This window comes from Bemisia tabaci, chromosome 10, assembly GCF_918797505.1.
Source record: "Bemisia tabaci chromosome 10, PGI_BMITA_v3".
Classification (NCBI taxonomy): domain Eukaryota; kingdom Metazoa; phylum Arthropoda; class Insecta; order Hemiptera; family Aleyrodidae; genus Bemisia; species Bemisia tabaci.
The window spans coordinates 21,808,402-21,830,279 of NC_092802.1; the positions used below are offsets into that span (position 1 = coordinate 21,808,402).

At 35.5% G+C, this 21,878-nt stretch overlaps 2 protein-coding genes across 4 annotated transcripts in view; one reads left to right on the forward strand and one right to left on the reverse strand.

The window, feature by feature from the left end:
- The first annotated feature begins 1,538 nt into the window (after positions 1 to 1,538).
- Positions 1,539 to 5,140, forward strand: LOC109037875 (eEF1A lysine and N-terminal methyltransferase homolog). Its single transcript, XM_019052733.2, has one exon. It carries the CDS (start codon positions 1,673 to 1,675, stop codon positions 3,701 to 3,703), a length of 2,031 nt encoding a protein of 676 aa, XP_018908278.2. The 5' UTR covers positions 1,539 to 1,672; the 3' UTR covers positions 3,704 to 5,140.
- A 251-nt stretch (positions 5,141 to 5,391) lies between these two features.
- sgl (UDP-glucose 6-dehydrogenase sgl) overlaps positions 5,392 to 21,878 on the reverse strand; it is a 28,712-nt gene continuing 12,225 nt past the window's right edge. The window contains exons 2-11 of one of the 3 annotated variants that reach the window (XM_019052756.2): positions 21,334 to 21,481; positions 20,044 to 20,212; positions 19,241 to 19,378; positions 18,466 to 18,630; positions 14,754 to 14,951; positions 13,898 to 14,045; positions 13,041 to 13,135; positions 11,990 to 12,193; positions 11,216 to 11,371; positions 5,392 to 9,704 (exon numbers count right to left, since the gene is read on the reverse strand). In XM_019052756.2, coding sequence (XP_018908301.1) covers positions 9,549 to 9,704; positions 11,216 to 11,371; positions 11,990 to 12,193; positions 13,041 to 13,135; positions 13,898 to 14,045; positions 14,754 to 14,951; positions 18,466 to 18,630; positions 19,241 to 19,378; positions 20,044 to 20,202 — 1,419 coding nt within the window. In that variant the 5' untranslated portion in view covers positions 20,203 to 20,212; positions 21,334 to 21,481 and the 3' untranslated portion in view covers positions 5,392 to 9,548. Of the gene's footprint in view, positions 9,705 to 11,215; positions 11,372 to 11,989; positions 12,194 to 13,040; positions 13,136 to 13,897; positions 14,046 to 14,753; positions 14,952 to 18,465; positions 18,631 to 19,240; positions 19,379 to 20,043; positions 20,213 to 21,333; positions 21,624 to 21,878 lie in introns of those variants that run through there. The other 2 variants (XM_019052744.2, XM_019052748.2) reach the window with 2 other exon arrangements.

Genomic DNA, 21,878 nt, shown 5'->3' on the forward strand with positions numbered 1-21,878 from the left:
CAGCACGGAACGCATAATGGCGCCTTACAGGACCGCAGGACACTTCATGCATTGCGCGTACTGCACGGTGCGCTCGACGCTAGAGTAGCGCCTTACAAGTCTGCAGGATACCTCATGCATTGCACGTATACCACGGTGCAAGCTTAAGTCGTCTATCCATGGTGTTTGAACTTACCTCGGTGCATGCTATTTCCGAACGGTGCACACCGTGAGCTTGCAATCCTAGGATCAGAGTATTGTAGACAGATTTTGCAATCCTGTATGTTATCCGGTGAAAATATAATTTACAAGTGTCCAAGTTGGAATGCTGCTACGTTTTATCGTCCGGAAAACTGCGAACTTCGCTAACTTCCAGGGAGAGAAAGTGGACAATTTTTTTAAATCACGAATGTGGCAAAATTTCGGGAGATATTGTAGGAATCACATTCACGCTAAAATGAACTTTGGCAAACTAAAACTAACTTCGGAAATTTTTGCAAAATGACCAAGGTGCGCCTATGGCAAATATTAAATTAAAAAAAAAAAAAAAAAATATGGAAAAATTAGGCGGGGGGGGGGGGGGGACGACTCGTAACTCATAAGAAGTTGCATGTCGGCGCCAGTGGCGTGGCGTGCTTTGCGATATATCGAATGATCCGCCATTAAAATCAATGGAAAAGGATCGATTATCAAGGTGTTTGCAGCGATTCTTGATAATCGATTCTTTACTACAGCCTCAAATGGAGAAATATCGATAATCGACCATTCACGCCAGCATAGGCAGCAAACTTACCGTGGACTATGAGTGAACTATCTTTTCGAAAAATACATGAATTCCGATTCAAGTAAACTTCGATTGAACAGGAATTTTGCTGTGAGGATTTTACGCCACTAAAAATTCCAGAGGTAATCGCAGCGCAGTAAATTTGCTTACAATGCAGCAATATAAGTACTTTTTTTTGCATACTTACCTCATGTCAAAAGGGAAAGGTTTGGTTCTTACTTATATTAATAACGTTTTGAGAATGCTACAATTCGATTGTCAATGAAGTTTTGTGTCACGTTTCACGACCATCCTCAGAGATACCACAAAAGCCATACCGACCTAATTAATTTCATTTCTTCAATCTTTTAAGTACCGCTCTGAGCAGCAACACCACACTCTAAAAATTATTTTCTTGCTAAATAAATGGGAATTTTTAAAAGTTCATCGAGATAAATTTGCCAAAAATTTTCAATAAGTGATCATTTTATGGGAAACTACTATAAGCATTTGGGTTGGAGTGATGGGGGGGGGGGGGGGTACCCCTTAGAACCCTCTCCCTGGTTATGTACTCCTCAGTGTTTTGTTACCTACCTTTCATATCATATTAATTTATTATTCGAGTTTGAAATCTAAGGCTTTGAGACGTTGTTCAAACATAATCCTCTAAAAAATTTCTCTTGAGTCTTGATGCGATCACGAAGAAAAGATCTGCAAATGTTGCGGTGGTATGGCACCACTGTGGCATTTCACTGATAACCTGAGTCACGCCATCCTTATCAACAAGTCCTGACCAACGAGGTTAGTGAGGTTAGGTGGTGTGGTGTACAGACTTTTTGTTTACAGTCTCTTCATAATCGAAAGATGCAGAGACCGGTCTTTCTAATATTTCTAATTTAATAGTGATAGTGTCAGTGTCATAGCTCGAAAATGGAATTACTTCCGCGGTCAACAGTTGACTTTGCCCAGCCAGAATACTGGAATAAATTCTTCAAACAACGTGGTGAGAAAGTGTTTGAATGGTATGGAGAGTACGTGGAACTGTGCACATTACTTCACAAGTACATGAAAGCTCAAGATGTCATATTAAATGTTGGTTGTGGAAACTCGAAGTTAAGTGCTGATCTGTATGATGCTGGATTCAAGAATCTGTGGAACGTAGATATTAGTGCTGTGGTCGTGGAGCAAATGACCAAAAAATTTGGAAAGTCCCGGCCTGGTTTAATCTACGAGAAGATGGATGTGTTAAACCTCTCATATCCAGACAATAATTTTAGTGTCGTTTTAGATAAAGGAACTCTCGATGCTTTGATGCCTGATGACTCGATCGAAGCTCGTTCTAGAATATCAAAATTTTTCTCCGAAGTTGGCAGGGTTCTAAAAGTTGGTGGGCGGTACATCTGCATTAGCTTACTGCAGGAGCATATCTTGAAATTTCTAGCAGGACATTTCAGTGAGGAAGGCTGGCTCATTCGGGTTTGTCACTGTCAAGAAGCGCAGCAAAATTCACCGAACGGAGCTGCCCTCCCGGTTTTTGTCATTATTTGCACAAAATTTAAAAAACTACCGAATATGAAACCCGTTTTTGAGTTCAGTGTGCATGAGAGTTCTGTGAGGCGGTTAGCATCAATTGGAGAGTTATACAAGTCTGTTAAAACAACACAAGAGGCTGGTTTAATTTGCTCAAAATTGAGCAGGGTTGTACTGGACCCTAAAGATGAAATCTGTATTGATGTAACACGACCTGAAGACAGTTCTCCACGATATACATTTACAATAATTGATAAAGCAGGGTCTAGGGGACCAGAAAAGATGTCTTTTGCTGCTTTTATAGTGCCTCAAGGACGGGAAAGTGAATGGTTGTTCAGTTCCACCGAAGGACGCCAAGTCCTTCTCGATAATTGTAAAGTAGATAGGTTGGCTGTCATTACTATGCATCGCGGTCATGAATATCCAGATTTGAAAGGTGTACAAGAAGAATTAAATGATACCGTTGCCAATGTTGCACCTTACGGGATGCTGGAAAAGAAAATGAAACTTCCGTTTCTGTCTCTAGGGAACAATCTTGGCTCTAGAAAAACATGTTACAGCGCCGAAAGTGAAATTTCTGGCTCTTTGCTCGTTGAAGAAGTTGAAGCTGATGGTTGCACCTATAGAAGATTAATTTTTTTGAAGAGTCCAAATGTTATACAATCTGAAGCAAGGTTAAGAAAAGGAAGTGATCAAAGTGATAACAGCTCTATCGATAAAACTTATGTCAGCTGTGAATACCACATCTACTTAGGACTGGGAATCGTAATGGGTATCATGCAGTCCTCAAATGAGCTGAAGAAAATTCATACCACTTCAGTGAAAATTCTTGTATTAGGTCTTGGCGGCGGAGCTTTGTGCTCTTACATTCAGACCTTACTACCAAAGGCTCATATAACAGCTGTTGATATAGATCCTGCTGTCATTGAAATAGCTACTAACTATTTTGGTCTGGCCAAGAATGACAATCTCAGAATTGAAGTTCAGGATGGACTTGTATTTTTAAAAGACTCTGTGCAAAATGGTGAAAAATACGATTTCATAATATTCGATGTCGACTGTAAAGATTCTAGTTTGGGTCTAAGTTGCCCTCCGCAAAGTTTCCTTGAGCCAGAAGTTTTAGAGTCTGTAATCAGTTGCCTCAGTGAAAAAGGAATGTTCTTACTAAATTTAGTCTGCCGGGCAAGTGAAATCAAGAAGAATGTGTACAATAGACTTAAAAGCATCTTCAAGCAAACAGCTTCAATCAAACTAGAAAAGGATGTGAACGAAGTAATCTACACAAGGATTAACGACGCTTCTTTTGACTGTCCTCTGATAACTCAAGCTGCACAAAACTTAAACTCTCTCATGGACCTAAGTGGGATCCCGGATGAAAATTTTATTGATATCACAGATCTTTCAAAATGGATGAAGCTCAGGCTGGAATAAAATTACACTTGATTTTTCAATAGATTTCTGTGCTTATTTGTTCCAGTGAAAATGTATTTTAGTGTTAGAACAGCATCGCAGTAACTTGGGGAGAATTTCCGATGTCGAAACTTGTTTTAACTGGTCTGATTTTATTCTTATGAAGCTCAGCTTTTGGCTCTACTCTCTTCTAAAATCTGTCTTTCATTAATTTTTGTAATTTAGTTACACAGTTATAATTGGACCGTCTTAGGCAGAAAGGAACAAAGTTACTTACATCAAAATTACCAGATTTCATCTAATGATTTTTTTCTTCCGAAGAACAGTTGTGCAGATTCTTTTGAAAATTTCCTTGGTGACATAACAAAAATACCCTGATTTTTCAAAAAAATCTGTGTAACAAGTAAGTAGGTAGAAAAATAAATTGTTTGATGAAATTTGGCAATCATTACTGTGACGGTGGAGTGACACCATACAATAATAGAAATATTCTTCTGTTCATGTATATGATCAACGTACTATAACCGCTATAATACTTTCTCTTTGACTTCCATGATATTTGTGTCCTATCGATTTAAGACAAGCAGCGGAGAAGTTGGAAAAAAGGCCTCATGAACTTTCATCAAGCATTTTAAAAGATGAATCCAAATACTTTCTTTCAATTGTTCATGATCATCACTCTCAAAACATGTTACGTATATTTTTTAAAAGGGTCTCTGAAGCTTTATAATTTGCAAGATGATCAGCCCGTTACTTACAAAGTATGTGTACACAAATTTGTCGCCAGAAAATTTGAGAAAGTAAGAATATTTTTACTTAAATAGTTTCTCAAAATGAAACCTGAAACTTTATGTACAAATTTTGTAAATAATTTATCATTTTTGAAATTTTATTATGTAACTGTTATTATGAGTAAACTTGAGTGTTACACTTTCAAGAAACTTAAGTTTTTTTTATTACTACCCGAGATTAAAAGAGCAAAAATTGGCTCAGCTGAAATAATGAGATTGTTTAATGAAACGCTCATACCTCATTGATGGTTTTTAAAGTATTCAAATTGGAACTTTGAGGCCCCCATATTTGATGTATTCGTGTATATCGACAGTGAAACTTCCAAAATGTGTATCTCATTTTGCGGCTTTGCAGACTTCCTGTCATACTTTATTTCCTCAGTAAACTCCTGAAAACTTCGGTGACTATGGTTCGGTGTGAAAGAGTTCTGTGAAAATTTGGAGCCATAAAGTTGCTTTCAGCCTCTTTTGTACAAATAAAGTAAAAAGCAGAGATTTTGAAACACCACACTTGATGTACACGTGTTTGTAGTTTCACTTTCAAAACGCAGTTAATTTACGGATACACGATGATTGAATACTTCATAACTGAACCTGCTATTATTACCTATCATGGTTAATTTTTTTAAAGCAAAATGAAGGGATGAAACGCTTCTCTTATTAAGAAGAAGAACAAAAATCAGCTCAGTGAATGATTTCTTTTTACCAGGGTTCTAGTTCTATGATGTCATGCTGTGTTCCTGCTTTCAGAAAGAGGCTTCCTTTCTCATCTGAAAATCTAACTTTCAAAACCACCTGTGAGCAATGATGTAAATAAATGCTTTCCCAGGTTTTTGGATTAGAAATAAGTGTAGGTTGTCTATAGTTTTTCTGTTAAATGTAGGAGATCGCTCTGAAAAAAGAATACACACATACAAATTAAATTTTGCATTGAAAATATATTATTATCTTTTTCTTCTTTTTTTAAAACAATGTTCTTGTGTAAAACATTACCGAGACTTTACAAGGTTTGTGTTTACATAAATAGTGTAGCAATATTAAAGCTATAAGTACATGAATTGGACTGATCTAACCAGAATCGGCCTGATTTTATCAAACATTGCCTTATCATTGATATTTTGTTAAAGAAAGTAGTGAATATTTTTCTTTGACATTTTCTGATACTTGAGATTAAAAAGTGAACTAAATGTTGTGAAAAATTAAAGAAAAATATGCATCACGTAATTCACAAGAAAATTAGATTTTAATGGGAGAAGATTTGGCAATGAGGTGCATACGGTAATTTTTCTTGGCATGACAAATCTCCTCTTATGTTTGTTTGTCAGGGAACTGAGCAAATTTTTAATTTGAAATGCTATGTGTATATTGTTCATAATCCGGGGTGAATTTTCAGGACACTTTCAAGCTGCGAGTTGCTTGGTTTTTTTTTTGTTGTGTAATAAAGAAAGAAAGTTAGGCTCATTCTGGTTAAGTCTGTCTGATTGATTGTGGTGCCAAAAATATATTTCCTTATTTTCACTTTTTATACACATTGTATTGTGATTAGACTGAAGGGGCATTCTAAAGGAAATGACTCCAGATTAAATAATCCAGTTTTGGTAGCCAGCAGGCCAATCATTGAAAGTTAATATCAGCGCAATAAGATATTGAAATACAAAATATTGCATGGTTTGGATGGCGCTATGTCTCACCTTATAGACATTGATTCAAAAATCATGCCGCAGCATTAAAATTGAAATGAAGAGACGACAAAAATAAGGACATGTTCTTAATAACAAAATTAACCGGTGTAACAAAATTTAGTCTAAAAAACGATTTTCTGCGATTTTGATTAAACAGCGAATGGATAGTGAATCTTTAGAGCACCGCGTTTCTTTGTGGGATTTTGCTTTAAGTATCAAAAGATGATTTGCAAAATTTTAACAGGAATCAGCCTAACTACATCAAACATTGCGAAATTTTTTCTGATATTTTATTTTTAAAACAATAAACAAAGCAACGCAGGAACTTGAAATTTTGTGAGTACATAATTTACGATAAATTCTTGGAAATTTTAAAGGCATTAAATGGTCAAATTCTCGATTAGAGAAAAAAACATGAGAGAAAATTAGGCACTGTGAAATACAGTTAGACTGATCCCAATCCCTGTTAAATCCTCCCACTTTGCACCACAAAATTCATCATATCCAATGAATACATGCTAAAAATGTCTCTAGGGCGGTATACTTAATATTTTCAGGCCAAAAAACAAAGTTTGATTCAGAAACAGGATGATACCTGAGCACAAATCTAGCACCAAAAAGAAATCTTTGACTTGATTGCAAAGCATAAATGTAATTGAATTGAGCAGGCACAAGAACATTTTGAAGCTTAAGCCCTGAGTGCCTGTGCACAGCTAGGAGAGCACTGAATTTCGTGCTACTAAGTGATTTTAAGGTGCAACAGTAGAACATTTACAAAGAGAAGTATCATTCTCTTGTATGAAAATTGGTGGGATATTCATCTAATAATACTGATGATGGGTTTGGTTGGCAAAAAAAAAAAAAAAAAAACCAGGAGACGAAAAAAAATAAATAAATAAATAAATAAACAAAAACCTTACACAGTAAAAAGCTAAAAATCTGTGACAAATGAGTATCAGTTAAATTAGCCTGAACAAATAAATTCACACAATTTTTGAATGCAATCTAAGATCAGCTGTCTTAAATCAGGCATCAAAAGTAAAAAAAAAATTCTGGATGGCAGATCTTCTATTGCATTCTAAAAGCAACGAAACTTACTTAGCGAGGATTTTTTGTAACACAAACACACAGAAGCCACTGCACTGTATCTCTTTTTTACTTATTAAGATGGTCTGCCACTTTAAGTGGATTTTCCGATTTATTTTTTTTTAAATTGAATCATTTACCCTGAGAAAACAAGACGATTTCCTGCATACATCGAAATTCTAGCAAGCATACTTAATTCTCTCTAAGTAAATGATCTAAGTCTAGACTGCAGCTGAGACTATGGCTGAAGTCAGTTTAATTCGTAGCAGTTTATTAGTTAACTGCAAAAAAGGCTCTTCTTTGCATAACTGTGGTGCTACATATTGCGGATTGATGAAGAAATTCTACAGAAATCTTAAAATTATGGACCTGGATTTAGTGCACGATTTATTTTCTTTGAACTTCTGCTCAATTAAAAATAAGGCAACCGCATAGCTGTTGGCAAAATCTCTAGTTGCATAGGCTGTTTTTCTTTATAAAATGTTAAAAAACTCTTAAATTTTAAAAAGAAAACTAAAATGTCAGAGTCAGGAAACCTTTTTTGCTCCTCTGTTAGTAAAAATGCAACTTTACACTTAACAACTATTTTACAGAAAATTCACTAGAAAGATAAGTTTTTCATTTTGTATATTTCGCAGCTTGTATTCAGTTAAGCGTCGATATGAGTGGTTTTTTAAAATTAAACATTTCATGCTAATTTTTCCAATACTTTTTTTCTTGCAGTTAATTTTACATAAATTTTACTGAAAAAGAGCAAAAAGAGTTTTCTAACTTGTACATTTTAAAAATGTTTTGACATTTTTTGGAAAACTAACTGTAACTATCAATGCTATGAGGGATGGTACTGTGTTCTGTTATTAATAACGCCACAAATAATATAAAAATTAGTTAGATACCTTATAACAGAAAGATCTGAAATTCAGCTACAATAAAGTAAAAAGTGACCTTCATAGAATGATAGCATTGAAGTTAAGGTGACCTGACGCTTAGTATAGAAAATTAAATACTACAGTAAATTTATCTTAACAATAATAATGGACTGCTTGGAGCAGTCTGAAATTGCACTTGAAATTAATTAACAATTTTTTAAAAATATTTACAACAAAGCAATGGCATTTAAAGACAGTAATGCTGTCAATAATTAACATGAAAGTACTTTTGTGTTCCGAGAAAGCGCAGTGATTCCTAATTTACTGTTCTGAGAGAAACCAGAAAATTATTCATACACAGACCACAAATTTATCAGGATTCATAATAATAAATTTTTTAAAGCAAACCGTTGAAGAAACAGGACGGCATTCTTGAGAACACATAAGATAATAATTCGGAACGATGATTTTACAATAATTTTTAGGTTATTGTGCTTTTTCTCCGTAGATAATAGTAAACATTTGAAAGATGGACACATGTTACGCAAAGATCACTGATTCGCAAAATTTGCGTAATTCAAATACAATAGGTGGTAAAGTATTCAGTAAAACAATATGATAAGATTACATAAATTTCTCTTCAATGAAAAAATCATTTTTGATTTAAATAAAATTAGGTTGTTCTACTTAATAATTCATTTACATTATTTAAACTGCGATACCTAATATTTTAATGGTCTATACAGTTCTTTTTGAACAAAATACACAGAGTGTGGAGAATAAAAATTGGAAAAAATGGAAACCTCATAATATGATTGCACATATTCCAAAAATCTGCAGATGGCTCAACAATAATTCTAAAGGAACTCAGTTAAAATCAGTTTTACAATGATTGAAGTTAATATTTTATTTACAAAATAAGGGTTAAGTCCTAGGCAAGTAGAATTGAAACATAAAAATAGTCTCTTCAGGTATTGTAACAATGATAAACCCGGTTTTAACTTTTAGAGGAAGATATGAATTCTTGCAGAGAATGCGGAGAATCAACTGAAAATCTGAAACGATATGGGACTCAATAATAAGAGGTGTATTTTAAAAGAAGAAAAAAGGGGTAAACAGCGTGTAAAATTTGAAAACTAAAAGAGGAAATGAATTAATTCGTAGATTAGAACATAAATAGACAGGCTTTCTTACTATCTAGTTAACTTGAACTTGAAAAATGAAAACATTATGCAATGATTTTCTGAATTTTTATAGGATGGCAACCTCATTTTAAAGTTGAACTCCCAGAAAATTCCAAGCAACTTCCATGAGATGTGTATAGTTACTGAAGTTAAAAAAATCTAGATTATATCTTCAATACAGGAAGAAATTCTTAAAATAATGAGAAAAAAAACTCAAACCAGAAGATTATCAGTTATCACAATGATTATGGACCTCAGAATCCATTGACAGCCTTGTAAACTGTTTGTTTCCCGACTGTATGAACAAAAAATCCTATGTTCGCCAACTTATCATGGTTGAGGATTTTTCGCCCATCAAATATGAAAGCTGGTTTCATCATATTGCTGTAAATTTCTTCGTAATCCAGGCCCTGAAATAAAAGCAACGAAAAATGAGATAAAAAATTATAAGAGTAAATAAACAGATAAAGAAGACTGGGAGGAGTTGGTGAATAAAACAGTAAATAAAACGATAGAAAAAAATTGTGAAAAATGCAGGTCATACAATGCATCACACACTGGATGCAAAGATATTTATAGTGGACTGTCTAAACACTACGTGAATGGGTGAAAATTGGGGCCATTTGTACAAGATGTCGTGATTATCAACTTGGTGACTCCGTGAGATTTAACGGTAGGAATATTTTTAAAATCTGACCGAAGGTCTTTCATGAAGCCTGTTGAGAGTGCCTGGTTAGTTACAGGGTGTCTTTTAGTACCCTGACATTGAAATTCCTTACTTATTCAGTACCTTTCCCTTGCTTTTTCCTTACTCTCCCTAAAATTCATTTTTTTGGCGATTCTTAAACATCCTTGCTTATAACTTACTTTCTTCTCACCTTACACACATTTTTAACTGTATTCGGATTGGGAAAGTGGAATGATGGAATGATAAAGGAATAAACCGAAAAACATGAGGAGTCAAACTGGGAACTTAAATGGAAATTGCACACTCCGAAGGCTACTTTTTAGAGTTTATCACGAAAATCATAAATTTCCGTACCTTTCAAGTTTTATCAGAAAATCCGTACTATTTCCGTACTTCTGAAATAACCTTCCGAGAGCCAGGCTTTTTTGGTATATCTGTACTTTTTCTACAGTAGACACCCTGTAGTGAACAACAAACCCCCCCCCCCCCCCCCCCCTGTGAAAAACAAAAAAAAAACAGCTACCTCAATAGCCATATTACAGCTCCTTCATATCATGTCTGGTAGATTTTGTCAGTGGTTATGTGGTTCAATTCGTTTTGTAAATATTCAGTAGCATATTTTCAAAATTCTCTTTTTAATAGTACAAAGTTCAAAAGAAAGGAACCAACCTAACGTACAGCAAAACTGAGAGAAAAGTATTCGGAGCTCAAAATAAATGAATTTACTTGCAATACAGTGAAACTAGGAGAAAGAAATAGAAGTTTTATTCACATACATGCTACTTGAAATAAAAAAATTCATCCTAGGTAATTTGTATCTTTACATGAAAAATATGTTTGCTCAACTAAAAATTTTATTTTGAATATAAAATAGATAAAATAAAAGAGACCACCGACAAGCACATAAAAGAGATGAATTCGTGGGTTTTGTTTTTTGCACCTTGTAATCGACTTTCATAAACTGCTGATTCCATAAGTTTTACTACTCGATACTGGGCATCCCTCAAACTAGCATGGTTTGATCCCTAAACTAACAAGCGCTGTAGTTACATGACTCAGTGTAGAGTCTTGTAAGAATAACTTTAAAATCTGCAGAATAAGCCGATTAAAAATTTCATTAACAACTTCATAAATCAGTTTTAGCCATTTGCAAATTATACAAGGCATCCGATGAATTTAGGCCCCATTTGAGGCTTACAAAAAATGATAAAAGTTGGATAGAGGACAACTCACAATGAACTCGTCCCATTCAGTACATATGACAACGGCATGAGTGCCAGCCGTTGCTTGGTAAGGATCATCGTAGATTTCTATGGCTTTGCGGACTCCTTCAGGATCAGGTGTGAAAGACGGGTGGGTCAGATCGTCCAATATTTGTGTCGCCTCTACCTGAAAGCATTCAAGATTGAGTTGAGTGATATAAAATAGACCCTGAATTGAGGTCTTCTTTGAATGTCAGTGTTTTGAAGAATGGATAATAGGTGAGGTTCATATAATAAAAAAAACAAGGCCACTGACAAGGAGCAATGCAGAAAATTCAATGAATTTATGAATTTTCTGCAATTGCTTGGGAATTTTTCCGCTAATAGCACATAAAGAGCTGGGGATAAAAATCCTGTAGACAATAATTCTACTTAAAGTTCCATACTCTGTGCATCAGACGTGCTAGTCACAGAACCTTTTTTTGATTGTTTAAGTTTATTGATATTCTCTGACATATTGTGAAAAAATGTTCAGTAGTACCCCCTTCAAAATATGCGGTAGGAACGGCAATTTTACCATCATAATAAAGACTTACGCTTCAATTGATTTTTCTCACACACTTTGAAGGTATAATGAAGGAAATTTAAATTTTAAGCTGCCAGACAAAGACATCTACTATGCTTTTGCATTACAAGTATTTACAGGACTAATCATTGATCGTTTTTGACTTTGACATTAGAGTTGAACAAATACAAAACTGACTTCATCTTTGAAATAAAATTGAACAGCAGTGGTTTTTCTTACTTTGGGATCATAGATGTGCAGCTTAGCACCTTCATCCAGAAGAGTTTTGGCAACGTAAATGGCCGGCGATTCCCTGGTGTCTCCAGTGTCCTTTTTAAATGCAAAGCCTAAAATTGCTAATTTCTTATCACTTACGGTATTGAATAATAATTCTACAATTTTTTTGGTAAATCTTGTCTTCTGATATTCGTTTAAATCAATGACCTGCAACAAGAACAACATTTTTATGAAGCACAGAGCACAGATATGCCTCAGAAGAAAAGTTTTTGAGGTGTTTCGATGAGAATATATATTTTTCCTTATTTTTATTGCAAACCTTCATTTGCGAGAAACTTTGAGTTGAAATATTTGGAAGTATTGTCAACTTGAAATATTTGGAAGAGTATGTGATGGTTGTTTTTCCAAGATAAAATTTCATGATAAAGCCAAAAAGTCCATCAAAAAGTTTTAGTGAAAATGCCCCTGCAGGGTTAAAAAGCTTATTAAAATCTGATCAACTAGAGGCCGACAGTCTTGATAACGTCACTAGTCACTGTTTTTGACAGGGACTCAGCCAGTCAGCAAATGGGAACTTCCTCACCTACCTACATCATAACATACTGCTAAAAATATCGTTTCAAATGGGTCCAGATTTTGGCGACCCCAAAAATTGATTATTCTCTTCCACTTCAAGTCAATAAATCTGAAAAAAAATATGTGGAGCTATACTCATTCAGTGCTTTGAGAAAAGGAACTAAAAAAACAGGTGCCACTGACATATTGTACAACCAAAATATCTTAGATTGTACTTCTTAAAACCTGAACTTCTTAATATGTTCTTCTTCCGTCATTTTATACTCTGAGATGACCTGGCTGAAAATGAAAAAAATTGTAAACTGAGGACGGTTCTTAAAATTTAGGCAGCCAATCATGGAGCACCCTCCGAGTTAAGATTAGTCCAGACTCATACTAATCATTTTTAAGTACAATTTCATTCAACTAAAAGAATTCAGCCCCAAGTTTTTTTCTCCTTTTCTTTTTTAAGGTGGTTGAATAGAAGATTGACACCAACCTGTTGCCAATATGATGCAACTTCGGGAAGATTCAAACATTCACAAATGTACACTAGATTCAAAATGTCTTTTTGAAAGCAGCTTCCTCCAAAACCTAATGGGGCAACAAACAAGCAAATTATTATAGAAAAATTGAAACCAAGGTGTCTACTGGTTTCTTATCATTTTAAATCCTTACTTTTTACCTTTCCCTAGTTTTCTCCTTAATTTCTTGAAAAAGGAAATCGTTTGATTTTCATAGAATTGCAGCAGATCTTCCTTAGGGTGCAAAAAAAGAACATCACTCTGAAATTTTGGAGGAAAAAGGGCTTTTGAAATGGGAAAGCCAGTTCAAAAAATGAGAGCTGAGAATTTTTTGCATCCTTTGTCCGCTCTTTCACATGGAGACACAACATTCATTGATGAGTCCGAACCGGACCACCGGCCAATCAGAAGCATCAAGCCGGACGTAGGTGCGGGCAAAACTGGTCCTGAGTATATTTAAGTACAGAGAGAGGACCAACAAAATTTGGCCCCTGGCAGTTTCATGTGAAGAAAAGAACCCATATATCAACGGTGTAAGTCGGCAATCACATAACTCATTTGCGGTGTCCGCCTCCATGTTATTTTTTTAAAGGAGAACAAATTGACATCATTCCTTGAAGTTTTTGCAGGTTTTTTCACACAGAGAAGAAAAGTCAAGGCAGTATTAAAGAATTGCTGTTGAATAGTTTTCGGTCTAAAAAATTAAGTATGTCAGGAGGTATGCGACGTCGCAAATCGAGTTATGTGATTGCCGACTTACACCGTCAACATGCAATGCAGTAGCTTGAAATTAATGAGAAAAAAAACATTTACGATAAAAAACGATACTTGCCGATGGAAGCTTGCAGGAACTTTGACCCTATTCTAGAATCTTTGCCGACCGCATTGGCTACTTCGGAAATATCAGCACCAGTAGCCTCACACACAGCTGACAAAGAATTGATATTGGATATTCTTGATGCAAGAAAAGCGTTGGCAGCCTGAAAAAACCGAAGCTCATTTAAAAGAAAAATTCAAACAATGTTAAAATTTAAGTTTGTCTTCTGAAAACAGTGAATACATTATTAGATAAATTTTTGGTCTAATTAAGCTACAAGGCTTTATGGAAGATGAACACGATGGGGTTGATTTGAATGATTTTTTTAAAATTATTTTTCCAAGAGTTAGAATAATATAAAAATGCTTGCATTTTTCAATTTTGGCTTCTAAAAATTTATCTTGCAGATGGTCTATACAGTTTTACCCTAGTTGAAACACTGCTCTAAGCAGTGGTGCCAATAAAGTAGCAAAAAGGTGTCTTTTTTTTCCCCTGGGATGGTTAAAAAATGGACCTGTCGAAAATTTTGAGGTTAGGTGATGGAGCTCTTAGACCCCAAAAGGGTAGGCAATTTATGAATTCAAATTATCCAGAGTGATTTATAATCACAATCGTTGGGAACTGTCGTTGGTAAAGCACGTATTTGACTTGGCTTTTGCATAAACTTACTCATTTTTGCGGAAGAATACTTCCTTATGAATTATCTTGTCCATTTTCGTTTGATATTAGAGTCTAAAGATTGACAGTGACATTTTTCGTTTTAAAAGATTACCTACCCTTTTGGGCCCTAAGAGCTACATAATTCGAGTTGTCCATACTCTCCCTATGTACTATATGTACTCTAGTCAAAAATAGAGACATGAATAAATACCAATTTGGATAGTTCTGATGACCATGTGTTGGTGGTGATGATTTTTTCTGCTGGAATCCAGTGCTCGTAGACCCAGGAAAGCTCTTTAATTGCTTGTTGACCTCCTTCAGATTCCTCACCACCAATCAACACTCTATCAGCATTGATAAGATTATCAATTGCCGTGCCTTCCGATAAAAACTCCGGGTTTGATAAGATCTGACAAGGATAAAACAATTCACATATAATCATAACACAATCAAAAAATTGATGAGAATATGTTTTATGAAAGTTGTGTTACTCTGGGTGAGAGACAAGAACAAATAAATGAACTCTCCATTACATGACATCGATAGGTAGCTACGATTTTTAAATTTCCTGGCGGTGAATACAATTTTTTTAACATGCCATCTTGGACAAAAAAAAGAGCGGAGTAAAGGAGGAGTTGCGTTTTGGGCCTTTTCCGGCCCCACCTGGATTTTGCTAAATGTTTCATATTTTCAAAGTACTAGTCTTAGGTAGACTCTGTGCCAAATATTAGACCGAACGGAGCCCATGCAAGGGCGCAGCAGCGCCTCAAACCCAAAATCCTGGAATCGAAAAACAATTATTTTCGTCGACTTTTTCGACTGTTATCACTCTTCCAGCACATGATTCTTATGTATTTTTTTGCGTACTTTTCGTTTCTGGCCTTTTTAAAGGCCTCCGATAAATTTTAAGGGGCCTTATGGCCCATTGTTGCCATTTTTGGCCCATTTTTAGGGGTTTTTTCCATTTAACACATTCAAAACTCAATTTAATCCAAAAACTGTGTATATTTTTGAAAAGTACGTAAAAAATTGAATAAAAAATGTTCAGTAAAATTTTTTCCTATGTTGCCAAATTTCCGAGAAAATTGGTCCCAAAGTGTCAAAAACGGCAAAAAATCGATAAATCGCCGCGTCTAAGGTTCAAGAAAGTGGAGTACATTTTTCATACTGTACCAGATAACAGCTCTTATCCATCCATACAACATACTAAAATATCATAGTTGTACCTGGATTCCCACGATGTGAAAATTGACCGAGATGTCGATTTTAGCGGCCTTTTTATACTTGAAGGCAGCTCTTTTGAATGTTTCTTCGACCTTAGTCACCCTCTATGGGTGTGTACTATATGTATTTTTCTACGTACTTTTCATATCTGGCCATAAAAATGGCTTTCTGTGAATTTTAAAAGGCCTAACGGTCCATTGTTGCCAATTTTCACCAATTTTTAGGGGTTTTTTTCAAGTTTACGTGTGTGAAACTTAATTTAATCTACAAACCGTGTACAATTTCGGAAAGAACGTAAAAAAATACATAGGAATGTGATTTGTACCTTTTCCCTACGTTGCCAAATTTTCGAGAAAAATCGTCCTGAAGCGTCAAAAATGCCAAAAATTGGATTAATCATCACGTCGGAGGTTCCAGGAAGTGAATTATGACATTCATGTGGATCGTGGGACACTTTCTCCACGCATTTTCTGTTCTTCGGTATATTTGGCCTGTAGCAAGCATCTTGAGAACCAAGGATTATCTCGAGGTTACAGGAATAAAGAGGTGAACTGGAGTGAAGGATAAAATAAAAGCACCTTGAGGGCCCGTTTTGTCACGTTCATCTACGCCATTACATGTTCCTTGAGATGCATTGCAATTTTCCATTTTCGATACGTTATTTGTAGTGAAAAATAACTTGAAATTCACTTCCTGGAACCTCCGACGTGATGATTAATCCAATTTTTGGCATTTTTGACGCTTCAGGACGATTTTTCTCGAAAATTTGGCAACGTAGGGAAAAGGTACAAATCACATTCCTATGTATTTTTTTACGTTCTTTCCGAAATTGTACACGGTTTGTAGATTAAATTAAGTTTCACACACGTAAACTTGAAAAAACCCCTAAAAATTGGTGAAAATTGGCAACAATGGACCGTTAGGCCTTTTAAAATTCACAGAAAGCCATTTTTATGGCCAGATATGAAAAGTACGTAGAAAAATACATATAGTACACACCCATAGAGGGTGACTAAGGTCGAAGAACATTCAAAAGAGCTGCCTTCAAGTATAAAAAGGCCGCTAAAATCGACATCTCGGTCAATTTTCACATCGTGGGAATCCAGGTACAACTATGATATTTTAGTATGTTGTATGGATGGATAAGAGCTGTTATCTGGTACAGTATGAAAAATGTACTCCACTTTCTTGAACCTTAGACGCGGCGATTTATCGATTTTTTGCCGTTTTTGACACTTTGGGACCAATTTTCTCGGAAATTTGGCAACATAGGAAAAAATTTTACTGAACATTTTTTATTCATTTTTTTACGTACTTTTCAAAAATGTACACAGTTTTTGGATTAAATTGAGTTTTGAATGTGTTAAATGGAAAAAACCCCTAAAAATGGGCCAAAAATGGCAACAATGGGCCATAAGGCCCCTTAAAATTTATCGGAGGCCTTTAAAAAGGCCAGAAACGAAAAGTACGCAAAAAAATACATAAGAATCATGTGCTGGAAGAGTGATAACAGTCGAAAAAGTCGACGAAAATAATTGTTTTTCGATTCCAGGATTTTGGGTTTGAGGCGCTGCTGCGCCCTTGCATGGGCTCCGTTCGGTCTAATATTTGGCACAGAGTCTACCTAAGACTAGTACTTTGAAAATATGAAACATTTAGCAAAATCCAGGTGGGGCCGGAAAAGGCCCAAAACGCAACTCCTCCTTTTGTTGATTTGTGACCTTGTAGTGATGAGTCATTCATAACTTGATTGATAATTTCTGGAGACCATGATATTTTAAAAGTTGTTCTAGCACACTTTAAGATTCTTGTTGTTGCACAAGCGATACAAACATAGCAGAAGAGGAAGCACAGTCAGAGAGCAAATGGGTACTCTCATCATTTAAAAAGTCCCTGGATTTATAGAGACCTTCGCCTCTCCTGATACATTGATCCAGTTTGACAGAAACATACCAATGGAGATGTTGCATATGTGAGGAATTTGCGATTTGACTGCTGATTCTTGCGTAAAAGTTCGTGAGAAACACGATGGAGCCACTGGTTTTCTCTGAAATTAACTCACTAGCTCAAAAAAAGCTCTCAAGTTGAGGCCAAAATGGAGGGGATATCCCACGCTATCCTAAGAGTCCACCTCTACATCAAAACAAACTCTCCATGCAAAGATGGGGAGCAAATACATTGACAGGGCTGCCACTTTATTTGGGGACTCTAAGACTAAGAGAAAAAACGGCATCCCTGCTAATGTTTGCTCCCTATCTTTTGCATTAAGGGTTCGTCTTGATGTAGAGGAGGGCTCTCAGGATAGCGTGGGATATCCCCTCCATTTTGGCCTCAACTTGAGAGCTTTTTTTGAGCTTGGGAGTTGATTTCAGAGAAAATGAGAGGCACCATCGTGTTTCTTGCAAACTTGTACGTAAGAATTAACAGTCAAATCGCAAATTCCTCACACATGCAACATCTCCATTGGAATCAAGTTTGAACCAAGAAAGAGAGGTTTGAAGTTTTTTTCCTTCATAAGACTCAATGTTATGAATAAAGTTCAACAAGTATTTTTTGAACTTTTGAAAGAAGGTAATTTACAACAAACCGGATTTAAAAGTACTCTCGACTCTTTTTTTTCTAGAATTCAACTTGGTGCGTTTCTGTGGTGTTACACTGAACTTATCCTTGAAAGAACTCCAAACTGCAATGAACCTCACCTGGAATTTGACACCTTTTTTGTGGTTTGCCCTAAGTATCCTTAAAATGCTTTCTGCTGCTTTTACGGGCACTGTGCTTTTCTCTACAACAATTTTGTTTGATTGTGCTATGTCTGCAATCATACGCGCAGCACCCTCCACGTACTTAAGATCTGCAGCTCGACCCTGGAAGAGGTAAACAACACATTCCTTTAGAAAACTTGAGAAAATTGTCCGTCCTTTTAGAGAAGATTAAAATAAGTTAAAATCTACTTTTAAGAATAATAAAAAGAAAATTAATTCTATTTGGCATTAAAAAACGATTCTAAATGAATACTCTCTGAAAAATTCAAGATTTAATTATTTTGTCCTGTAACAGTCAGGGTTGTTAGCCAAATTTTTTCCCCATTCTCCGACTTTCCCCTGGGTCCTGGATAAACTCTAACCAGCACCAAAATTCCCTGTCTTTTCACAAGTGGTCTTCCCTCCCAACAAATCCCTATTTCTCAGATCGCAACCCTGCACAGATGTCAAAATTGTGTCCTATTTCTCTTAAATGTTATATTATTACTATCATTACTGGGTTTATAGTTGACTTTAATTTCTTCAGAAGGAAAATTAAATACCTATAAAGGTAATTAAATTAACAAGTTGAAGGGGTTGAATTTTTAATTAAAGTTTAAGTAGAAAAACAATGGACCAAGTCAGGCAGATAGGCAAACATTAATTATAAAACAAGATGACCGCTTTCTGCTAAATTTGATCCATATGAAAGGAATAAAAAAATATAACTCACTTTCCCATTTCCATTAAGTTTTGTTGGGGTATTCACCGAGATGAAGATGAGATCTGCCTCTGTGATAGCTTTGTTAATGTTGGTCGAGAAAAACAAATTTTTGTCTCGGCACTTCAGGACTACTTCATACAGGCCTGGCTGTAATAGTAAATACATTATTTTAACAAAAATAATATACAAAAGAAAAAAGAAAAAAAATTAGGATCATATGTCCAGTCTTAAAGATTTTGTTCTGAACCTCAGTTAATACCAGAGTCACACTTATCCGGGACACACTTAAAATCAAATTAGAACCATTTAAAAAAGAAATAATTCTGCTAAATCAGGCAAAAAGGATGACATTTTTGGCTGGAATTGAAATGATGATACCATTTCCATTCAATTACTAAAAGCCATTATTTTTAAGGTTGAACATTTTTTTTGATGTTTCAAAGCTCAGCAGTGGAATTTGAGCAAAAATGATACAAATTTCATTGGACTTTCACTAAATTTGTTCGTAATTTTTATTTGACAGATATTGCAGTCCTGCTAATGTATTAAGTATTGTTTCAACGAGACGAGAGTAACGGCTGTAGAGGTGGACTCCATTGTACTCCGTGAATGCAGCCTCAACCTATTCCTAACTTGAGAATTGATTTTAGAAAAGATCAATAGCACTGTTGTGTATCTCACAAAATTTTTAAAGGGATCTGCTGATTAAATTAATGCCTCAAAAACCTCTCCTAAATTCGAAAATTCAATTTCTCTATCTTGTACAAGCTCATTTTCATGAAGAAACAGTCATAAATTTTCATATTTCTTACCTCATATATTGGTAATTTATTCGAATTCCACTGCTGGATTCTTTCAGAACTTTTGTCCACGACCGTAACCTCAATATCCGGACATTTCAAGGCGATCACGCTGCATGTCGGGCCGCCAACATACCCTGCACCAATGCAGCAAATTTTCTTGATAACCATGATGATAGATCTGAAAAATCAATTTTTTCTGTTTAGGTAGAAGAAATTTTGACGGAAAAATCTATATTAGCTTTAAAATATCGGTCCTGAGTCTGGTCAAAGTTTGGCGTTTGATACGGCCCATTGATCAGCTTAATTACCTGGGCGAACTTTGAGTCTGGGTAACAGAAAAGAAAATTGTCCCACATGTGAATCTGAAGCATTATTTGAATAAAGAAGAAAAATCAAAATAGGAGAAAGAAGGGATTCTTTCCCGACTAAACTTGGTGAATACTTGAGATTGACTCAATGCTAGTATCACAGACTAATCTTGACTTCAATTCCTTAAGTTTTCTACGTTTAGGTGGCACTAACAAATAATCTAACTCATAATGGGTGGAAATTTCTTCTACTCTGACAAAACTTTAAGTTGCTTGAATTTTTGACTTTATCAATGCAATTTCAATTCAGTAAATGTCAATTGTACCTCCACCAGATTGTTGGGTAAATAGACAAGGTGAAAAAATAAATCCTCACATAAAGGTTACTTTAGAATAGTCAACATATGTGCTCCTTCCGTCTGCAAGCGACTGCGCCGCCATTGTCTGTAGCAATTGAGGATTGATCACCAGCGATGCTGCTACCATGTACAGATATGTTAATTGGTTTATGGGCATGATAGTTGAAAGTAAACAACATTTAGACGTGTCATCAGTTAAGTTGGCAGTTGTTCACTTACAACAGTAGACCTACAAACATCTCTACGCACAGTGGCAGCATTGCTCGCAGTCAATCCTCAATCGCTATTGGGTGACTGCGACGCAGTCACTTGCAAACAAAGAGTAAACTACTGCTATCTCAGCAGATGACACCTCTGACTTATCAAATGAAAATGCCACTGGAAATGGTATCCCTTGGTGTTGAACTCTTAGGCATAAATGCATACATGTCACAATCAGTAAAAATGGCACAAATATTAAAGGGGCACACTGAGATAAGCGTTTTCCGGCATATGAGTATCTGAGATACCTCTGTTGCTACTGAACCTTCAATACTTTTATAGAAGTGGATATATCAGACATAGATAAGTTAGGGGTTAAAAAATGGGTTCATAAAAAGATAATCTATTCGGCAAATAGTTAAGAATATTACCTGTTATATTTTAACAGTGTGTAATTCTCCTTTAGAAGCTGAAGATCAATTTTCAACTAGTACACCGAGAAGCAAGTGAGCATTATGATAGAATCGTAGGAACCGTTGCATGAGTATTCTTAAAATAATGTGTGAGACTAACTTAAACCTGAGCCATTGAAACAGAAATTTTAAAGCATTTTAACACGCTGAGCTAGTAAGAAGCCGCTGAAGGCTGAAAGAACTAAAGAAGCAAGGGGGAAGCCACAAAAAAATGTAAACATTTAACAAATTCCTGAAAAGTGAGGTTAGTTCTTATGTTTATGGAGGGATGGAGGGAGATTATTCCAATTATTCCACTATTCGAACAAAAGGAATCTTAACCGCAAATTCTGAACCAGACGCTTTAATTGGTCTAGAGTGGTTCATTCCATTTATTCCGAGTTGAACCAAAATCAGCGGGAATTTTAAATAATTCCGGATATCCCGTTTACCGAATCGTTTCCGTTTCCGGTAAACAGTGTTGTCAGTTTTATCCGAGGAATATTCGTAAAACTGACAACACT

Coding starts and splice junctions, on each gene's coding strand:
- LOC109037875 (XM_019052733.2), top strand. CDS start 1,673: ATGGAATTACTTCCGCGGTCAACAGTTGACTTTGCCCAGCCAGAATAC.